Source organism: Palaemon carinicauda, chromosome 27, assembly GCF_036898095.1.
Source record: "Palaemon carinicauda isolate YSFRI2023 chromosome 27, ASM3689809v2, whole genome shotgun sequence".
In the NCBI taxonomy this organism is placed as follows: domain Eukaryota; kingdom Metazoa; phylum Arthropoda; class Malacostraca; order Decapoda; family Palaemonidae; genus Palaemon; species Palaemon carinicauda.
In genome coordinates this window covers 10,709,753-10,719,752 of record NC_090751.1, presented here as the reverse complement: position 1 = coordinate 10,719,752, position 10,000 = coordinate 10,709,753, and the positions used below count along the sequence as shown (strand labels likewise).

Sequence of the window (10,000 nt, the reverse complement as noted above, 5' to 3'; positions counted from 1 at the left end):
GCAAATATATATATATACATACATATATATATATATATATATATATATATATATATATATATATATATATACATACTGTATATATACATATATGTATATATATACATATATATATACATATATATATATAATTATATACATACATATATATATATATATATATATATATATATATATATATATATATATATATATATATATATATATATATATATATATATAAGGAATATCATGGTAAAGGCCGAACGTTCGACAACATAATAACTTCTGCTAATGATATGAAATTAACATGGCAGTTCCCCTTTAATGATCAATCCTAAGACTAAAGAGGATAAGAATAAGGCTAAAGAGCGTGATAATAAGACTAAAGAGGATAAGAATAAGGCTAAAGAGGGTGATAATAAGACTAAAGAGGATAAGAAAAAGGCTAAAGAGGGTGATAATAAGACTAAAGAGGATAAGAAAAAGGCTAAAGAGGGTGATAATAAGACTAAAGAGGATAAGAATAAGGCTAAAGAGGGTGAGAATAAGACTAAAGAGGGTGAGAATAAGACTAAAAAGGATGAGAATAAGGCTAAAGAGGGTGAGAATAAGACTAAAGAGGATAAGAAAAAGGCTAAAGAGGGTGATAATAAGACTAAAGAGGATAAGAATAAGGCTAAAGAGCGTGATAATAAGACTAAAGAGGATAAGAATAAGGCTAAAGAGGGTGATAATAAGACTAAAGAGGATAAGAAAAAGGCTAAAGAGGGTGATAATAAGACTAAAGAGGATAAGAAAAAGGCTAAAGAGGGTGATAATAAGACTAAAGAGGATAAGAATAAGGCTAAAGAGGGTGAGAATAAGACTAAAAAGGATGAGAATAAGGCTAAAGAGGGTGAGAATAAGACTAAAGAGGATAACAAAAAGGCTAAAGAGGGTGATAATAAGACTAAAGAGGATAAGAAAAAGGCTAAAGAGGGTGATAATAAGACTAAAGAGGATAAGAAAAGGCTAAAGAGGGTGATAATAAGACTAAAGAGGATAAGAATAAGGCTAAAGAGGGTGAGAATAAGACTAAAAAGGATGAGAATAAGGCTAAAGACCTCGACAATAAGAGTAAAGAGCATGAGAATAAGGCTAAAGACCATGAGAATAATGGCAAAGAGCATGGGAATAAGCCTGAATAGGATGAGAATAAGGATAAAAGGCTTGAAAATAATGCTAAATAGTATGAAAATTAGGCTATAAACCCCGAAATTAAGGTTAAAGAGCATTAGAATAAGGTTAAAGAGCATGAAAATAAGGTTAAAGAGCATGCAAATAAATCAAAAGAGCATGGGAATAAGTTTAACAAATAACATGAATATAAAGCTATAAACCCCGAAAATAAGGTTAAAGAGTATGAGAATAAGGTTAAAGAGCATGAGAAAACGTTTAAAAAATAACATGAAAAAAAGCTATAAAGCACGAAAATAAAGTTAAAGAGCATGAGAATAAGCCTAAAAAGCATGGAAATTTTTTTAAAAAATAACATGAAAATAAGGCTAAAAAACCTTTCAAAGCGATGAATTTCTTGCCAACAAGAACGTTTCCTTGCATGTGAGCTCGGCCAGGCGCCCTCTCTCTCTCTCTCTCTCTCTCTCTCTCTCTCTCTCTCTCTCTCTCTCTCTCTCTCTCTCTCTCTCTCTCTCTCTCTCTCGACAAAACCGGAATGGAATATTCACACTCGACCTGACCCCAATTTATGAAATTTATGTGAAGTAACCCATGAAAGCGGAAATTCTAATTGGTGGCAAATCACCTACATTTTCCAGATTTCCTGATTTCTTTTTTATCTTTTCTCTTTGTTGCAACGAATAACTGGAAAAGAAATTTATCTCAAGAGATAATCATTCCTGCATGCACGAGTTCAAATAGAATTTTCTAAAAAAGATGTTAAAAAGATGGCTAGTTTTTGTGAGTTAAAATTGGGGAAAATGAATAAACCCAGCGTATGATATGCACATTGTTTAGAGATTTCAACTTTAACACCTAAACGGAAATCTTACATTTTCTTCCCTTTGTTAAAAATAAAGATGTTAAAAAGATGGCTCATTTGCGTGAAAATCGGGAAAAAAACAAGAAAAACCCCAGTATATAATATGCACATTGTTTAGAGATTTTAAATTTAACATCTAAACGTAAGTTTTAAGTTTTCTTTACTCTGTTAAGAATAAAGATGTTAAAAAGATGGCTCATTTGCGTGAAAATCGGGAAAAAACAAGAAAAACTCCAGTATATAATATGCACATTGTTTAGAGATTTTAAATTTAACATCTAAACGTAAGTTTTAAGTTTTCTTTACTCTGTTAAGAATAAAGATGTTAAAAAGATGGCTCTTTTGTGTGAAAATTAGGAAAAACAAGAAAAAACCCAGTATATAATATGCACATTGTTTAGAGATTTTAAATTTAACATCTAAACGTAAGTTTTAAGTTTTCTTTACTCTGTTAAGAATAAAGATGTTAAAAAGATGGCTCTTTTGTGTGAAAATTAGGAAAAACAAGAAAAAACCCAGTATATAATATGCACATTGTTTAGAGATTTTAAATTTAACATCTAAACGTAAGTTTTAAGTTTTCTTTACTCTGTTAAGAATAAAGATGTTAAAAAGATGGCTCTTTTGTGTGAAAATTAGGAAAAACAAGAAAAAACCCAGTATATAATATGCACATTGTTTAGAGATTTTAAATTTAACATCTAAACGTAAATTTCAAATTTTCTTTACTTTGTCAGGAATAAAGATGTTAAAAAGATGGCTCTTTAGTGTAAAAATTAGAAAAAAACTGTATGATATGCACATTGTTTTGAAATTTTAACTTTAAAACCTAAACGGAAATCTTAGATTTTCTTTACTTTGTTAAGAATAAAGATGTTAAAGAGATGACTCCTTCTTTGTTAAGATTTGTTTTGAATTTCCAATTTCAACACCAAGGAAATATAGTATTTTTGGCCAAGGCTGCAGCCGGCCAGGATCCTACAAGGATTGGGCAAACAGTTAAATCCATCTCAAAATAAGAATCTGTACTTTGCTCACACATACACAGAATGGTCTGGCATGTAACTGGCACACACACAAAACTAAGCATCTACACATTTTATTAATATCTGTAATAGTTCAGTGGCTACCTCAATGAGTAATGAAGTTTCCACATGTGCTTAAGGTAGATGAGACCGACTCTTTTCCAACGGTAAGCAGCTTTCATGCGAGAAACTTGCACCGAAATTGAATCAATATTTTCATGTTTTGGATTGGGTATAGGTCCCTGTGATTTGGCCTTCCACTGTATGTGTATATGTATATATACATATATATATGTATATGTATATATATATATATAAATATGTATACTGTATATATATATATATATATATATATATATATATGTATGCATATATATATATATATATATATATATATATATATATATATATATATACATATATATATATATATATATATATATATATGTATATACATATATATATATATATATATATATATATATATATATATATATATATATGTATGTATGCATATATATATATATATATATATATATATATATATATATATATATATATATATATATATATATATACACATACATACATATATATATATATATGTATATACATATATATATATGTGTATATATATATATACATATATATGTATATACATATATATATGTGTATATATATATATATATATATATATATGATTCTGTTATTTCTTTAGCATGTTTTTCAGATAACCACAAACACTTATTTCCCCTTCGTAAAACAACCCCAGCCAAAGTTAGGGAAACTTTAATTGCTAACCAATTTCTTTTTTGGCTTGTAATGTTGCTAAATTGCATTAAAAAAAGCGATTTTCAATAGTAAATTGTTGATTAGACGCCCAAAAGTACTGTATTTTTCACAGCTTTGAGAGACTGTCGTGAGGTTAAAGTAGGTGTACCTTATTACTACAAAGCTAGATGATTTTGGGTATGGTGAGTGGATCTTCTCTTATAAGTTGCCTCTGGATAATACGATTAACTATCATGCCCTGTTCACACAGCCGAGCAGATCACTCCCCCAATCAAACTCGATCTGGCGCTCTGGGTATGATTTGCTTTGATCTGGATCACTGATCTGGATGATCGTGTTCGATCTGGATAGCTTGAGCGGGGACTGCAGCCTGGAAAATAGTTAGAACATTTTTGACGTGCCAAAAATTTCCGAGTACTGGTCGAAAAACTTTCCACGCGGGCATAGGATCAGAAGCGTTTCTGAAGCCTGCTAGGGTTAATCGAATATCGATGGAGAACGGTCGAGTAAATATCCTGCTAGTTCGAGGAATAAATTTTACTTAGAATTCTACTCGATGGTTCGAATATCGATGGAGAACGGTCGAGTAAATATCCTGACAGTTCGAGGAATAAATTTTACTTAGAATTCTACTCGATGGTTCGAATATCGATGGAGAACGGTCGAGTAAATATCCTGCCAGTTCGAGGAATAAATTTTACTTAGAATTCTACTCGATGGTTCGAATATCGATGGAGAACGGTCGAGTAAATATCCTGCACAGTTCGAGGAATAAATTTTACTTAGAATTCTACTCGATGGTTCGAATATCGATGTAGAACGGTCGAGTAAATATCCTGCCAGTTCGAGGAATAAATTTTACTTAGAATTCTACTCGATGGTTCGAATATCGATGTAGAACGGTCGAGTAAATATCCTGCCAGTTCGAGGAATAAATTTACTTAGAATTCTACTCGATGGTTCGAATATCGATGGAGAACGGTCGAGTAAATATCCTGCCAGTTCGAGGAATAAATTTTACTTAGAATTCTACTCGATGGTTCGAATATCGATTGAGAACGGTCGAGTAAATATCCTGCCAGTTCGAGGAATAAATTTTACTTAGAATTCTACTCGATGGTTCGAATATCGATGGAGAACGGTCGAGTAAATATCCTGACAGTTCGAGGAATAAATTTTACTTAGAATTCTACTCGATGGTTCGAATATCGATTGAGAACGGTCGAGTAAATATCCTGCCAGTTCGAGGAATAAATTTTACTTAGAATTCTACTCGATGGTTCGAATATCGATGTAGAACGGTCGAGTAAATATCCTGCCAGTTCGAGGAATAAATTTTACTTAGAATTCTACTCGATGGTTCGAATATCGATGGAGAACGGTCGAGTAAATATCCTGCCAGTTCGAGGAATAAATTTTACTTAGAATTCTACTCGATGGTTCGAATATCGATTGAGAACGGTCGAGTAAATATCCTGCCAGTTCGAGGAATAAATTTTACTTAGAATTCTACTCGATGGTTCGAATATCGATGTAGAACGGTCGAGTAAATATCCTGCCAGTTCGAGGAATAAATTTTACTTAGAATTCTACTCGATGGTTCGAATATCGATGGAGAACGGTCGAGTAAATATCCTGCCAGTTCGAGGAATAAATTTTACTTAGAATTCTACTCGATGGTTCGAATATCGATGGAGAACGGTCGAGTAAATATCCTGCACAGTTCGAGGAATAAATTTTACTTAGAATTCTACTCGATGGTTCGAATATCGATGGAGAACGGTCGAGTAAATATCCTGCCAGTTCGAGGAATAAATTTTACTTAGAATTCTACTCGATGGTTCGAATATCGATGTAGAACGGTCGAGTAAATATCCTGCCAGTTCGAGGAATAAATTTTACTTAGAATTCTACTCGATGGTTCGAATATCGATGGAGAACGGTCGAGTAAATATCCTGCCAGTTCGAGGAATAAATTTTACTTAGAATTCTACTCGATGGTTCGAATATCGATGGAGAACGGTCGAGTAAATATCCTGCCAGTTCGAGGAATAAATTTTACTTAGAATTCTACTCGATGGTTCGAATATCGATGGAGAACGGTCGAGTAAATATCCTGACAGTTCGAGGAATAAATTTTACTTAGAATTCTACTCGATGGTTCGAATATCGATGGAGAACGGTCGAGTAAATATCCTGCCAGTTCGAGGAATAAATTTTACTTAGAATTCTACTCGATGGTTCGAATATCGATGGAGAACGGTCGAGTAAATATCCTGCCAGTTCGAGGAATAAATTTTACTTAGAATTCTACTCGATGGTTCGAATATCGATGGAGAACGGTCGAGTAAATATCCTGCCGGTTCGAGGAATAAATTTTACTTAGAATTCCACTCGATGGTTCGAATATCGATGTAGAACGGTCGAGTAAATATCCTGCCGGTTCGAGGAATAAATTTTACTTAGAATTCTACTCGATGGTTCGAATATCGATGGAGAACGGTCGAGTAAATATCCTGCACAGTTCGAGGAATAAATTTTACTTAGAATTCTACTCGATAGTTCGAATATCGATGGAGAACGATCGAGTAAATATCCTGCCAGTTCGAGGAACAAATTTTATTTAGAATTCTACTCGATGGTTCGAATATCGATGGAAAACGGTCGAGTAAATATCCTGCCAGTTCGAGGAATAAATTTTACTTAGAATTCTACTCGATGGTTCGAATATCGATGGAGAACGGTCGAGTAAATATCCTGCCAGTTCGAGGAATAAATTTTACTTAGAATTCTACTCGATGGTTCGAATATCGATTGAGAACGGTCGAGTAAATATCCTGCCAGTTCGAGGAATAAATTTTACCTAGAATTCTACTCGATGGTACAGTTGGCTTCATTAATTATGATATTTTCTTGGAAGCTAAGGAGACGTCTGACAGCTGTACCATGGTCTTCCACTGTCTTGGGTTAGAGTTCTCTTGCTTGAGGGTACACTTGGGCACACTATCCTATCTTATTTCTCTCCTTGTTTTGTTAAAGTATTTAAAGTTTATATAGGGAATATTCTTTTTAATGTTGTTAGTGCTTTTAAAATACTTAATTTGACCTTATTTCCTTCCCTTACTGGGCTATTTTCCCTGTTGGGGCCCCTGGCTTATAGCATCTTGATTTTCCAACTAGGGTTGTAGCTTAATAATAATAATAATAATAATAACAATAATAATAATAATAATAATAATAATATTCGGTTTATATCTCAATTATTCAGAAAATTTACTTATCGAAAGATTTGTCAAGATTATATACACCTGTCTCTCCTGAAGAACATTTTCAATTATTTTATTTTGTCATGCTTTAAATATTATTTGCCAATTTGGTTTTCAGATGCTGACAATATCCTAAATAGTGGGATAAAAACGCTTTTATCCAGTTGAATTACTTACTAATACAGAACTTATTACAAATCTCTGACACATACTTTATGTACGACTAAGCTGTACAATAAGCCAGATTTACAATATACGACTAAATTAGCCATCTGTACAATATGCCACTAAGATAATCATCCTACTAATTACTGTAAGTGAAAATCATCTAATGAAATGAAGGCCTATTTGAGGTTCATTAAAAATGTGAGCGTCACTAAGGACTTTCTAGTAGACAAAAATACATGTTAGGGGCTATCCTGAAAGTAGAAAGGCATTGCATCCATTATAAGGATTTTGTCCGTTTTTTTTTTTTTCAAAAAAACAAAATAAATATAAAAAAATAAAAAGTGGTAGCCTATTGGTAATGCCCCTTCCTGGTGATCGCCAAACCGACGTTCAAGTTCCGCTCAAACTCAACATTTCCTTTGGTCGCTACAACCTCACCATCCTTGTAAACTAAGGAAGGGAGGTTTGGGGGAGCCCGTAGGCCTACCTCCTGAGTCATCAGCAGCCATTGCCTAGCCCTCCCTGGTCCTAGCTTACGCTGATCATATGAATATATGATCAGTCTCTAGAATACTGTCTCACTTGCTAAGGCAATGTCCCCGTCCCTTGCCTCTGCCATTCATGAGCGGCCTTTAAACTTAGGCACGTACAAAAACACAAGTCATACTCTAAATATATTTCTTCTCTCTTAGTACAATGTGAACACAAATCTGGCATTGCAAATATCACCCCATTATGGTACTTGATTAAAATCAGCTGAGAAATATATAACTCAGAAAGGCATACTCTTCGGCTAAAAAAAAAAAAAAAAAAAAAATGAAAACTAAGCCTATGGCTTCTGGACTAACCCATTTAAAGACTAGAAAAAGGAATTGACAAAGGGATGAACCATGCTTATTCAGGTGAAAAATCTTTGTCTAACCGTTTACAACGGTCAAAGGCATTCTCTTTGACGAATGTTTTCCGTGATGGGGAGAAAAAAATTGCTCTCAGCCACAATACCAACGAAATACAGTACCGGAAAAAAACCTGCGGTATCAAAATAAAAGGGAACGAAGAGAGAGAGAGAGAGAGAGAGAGAGAGAGAGAGAGAGAGAGAGAGAGAGAGAGAGAGAGAGAGAGAGAGAGGAGGAAAAAAGGCGATAAAGTTTAAAATAAACTTTTCTGGTTTTTTTTTTTTTACTTACAAGTTCTGATGGATTTTGAGCGTAAATTTTGGTTGAGACCTGAAACTGAACTCTTATTATACTTCATTTTGGTAAAAAAAAAAAAAAAAAAAAAAAAAAAAAAAAAAAAAAAAAAAATAAAGTCTGTGACAAAACACGCAGTTTGAGGAGACAATGACAAACGAAGGTAAAGTAAAAAAACAATATGTATCATTTACAGAAAGTAATGGGTCCGTTTTCGAAGTGTCGTTTATCAACGTTCTCAGAGAGAGAGAGAGAGAGAGAGAGAGAGAGAGAGAGAGAATAGGCTTGTGTATCCAAGACGCGAAAAAAATGAAATTCGAAAGTTAAATATATATATATTTATATATATACATATATATATATATATATATATATACATATATATACATATATATACATATATATATATATATATATATATATTTCAAATAAGCCATATATATATTAATACATTAAAGTCTGGATTCTCTTAACGACCTCGGATCAGAGCCCAAGGCGGAACCGAGGCCGTTAAGAGAATACAGACTTTAATGTATTAATATATATGGCTTATTTGAAATATGAAAGAAACACGTTTAAATGTGCAAAAAATATTATATATATATATATATATATATATATATATAATGTGTGTCTGTCTGTATCAACTAGTTATTAAGCCATTTTCCAAAGCAGGCAGAGACTGAAAATGAAGAACCCTAATTGTGGCAGCCGCAATTACATAGTAAGCTCATCACAAACACATCAAACCTTCTGCACATACTGCGTCATATATAAACTTATATATACTCATATTTATATATAAATATATATTTGCGTAAAAGTAGTGAAAATATTTTCCATAAGGGCTTTCGTTAAAAAAAAAAAAGATTTTATGTAACCAAATATAATAAAATTAACTGAAACGTTACAATAATATCCACTATCCTAATAACACCACGAATACCTAGACGTACATTAGCCATCTCTAAATATAAGTCACTCTAAATAATGAACTGAATGGCAATCATCAAATGAACACTTCCCTGCAATGCTCTGTAATTATGAAACAATGGAACAAGTGTTATACTAAACTAGTTAGTGGCGTCTGAAACTCGGCGCGTGGAGCATTTCCAATGCAATGTAAGGTTGATAAATGCATATTTTTTATTAAGGCTAGTTAATGGAGCATTGAAACTAATGTATATTATTCCTATTAAAACTAGTTAATGGGACATTAAAACTAATGAGAATTTCGTATAGAATGAAAGGTTGATAAATGCATATTTTTATTAAAACTAGTTATTGAAACATATAAAGAAATGTATATTATTCTTATTAAAACAAGTTAATTGAGCATTGAAAGTATTGTATATTATTATTAAAACTAGTTAATGGAGCATTAAAACTAATGTATAGCCTTTTTATTAAAACTAGTTAATGGAGCATTGAAACTAGTGTATATTATTCTTATCAAAACTAGTTAATTGAGCATTGAAACTAATGTATATTATTTTATTAAAACTAGTTAATGGAGTATAGAAAGTAATGTATATTATT

The 10,000-nt window shown here is 32.3% G+C and overlaps 1 protein-coding gene across 1 annotated transcript in view; it reads left to right on the top strand.

The window, feature by feature from the left end:
- Positions 1–10,000, top strand: part of LOC137620473 (cylicin-2-like) — a 74,820-nt gene that overhangs the window by 1,771 nt on the left and 63,049 nt on the right. Inside the window, exon 2 of the mRNA XM_068350630.1 lies at positions 297–1,044. Within this exon, the coding sequence (XP_068206731.1) occupies positions 297–1,044 (748 nt within the window). The remainder of the gene's footprint in view (positions 1–296; positions 1,045–10,000) is intronic.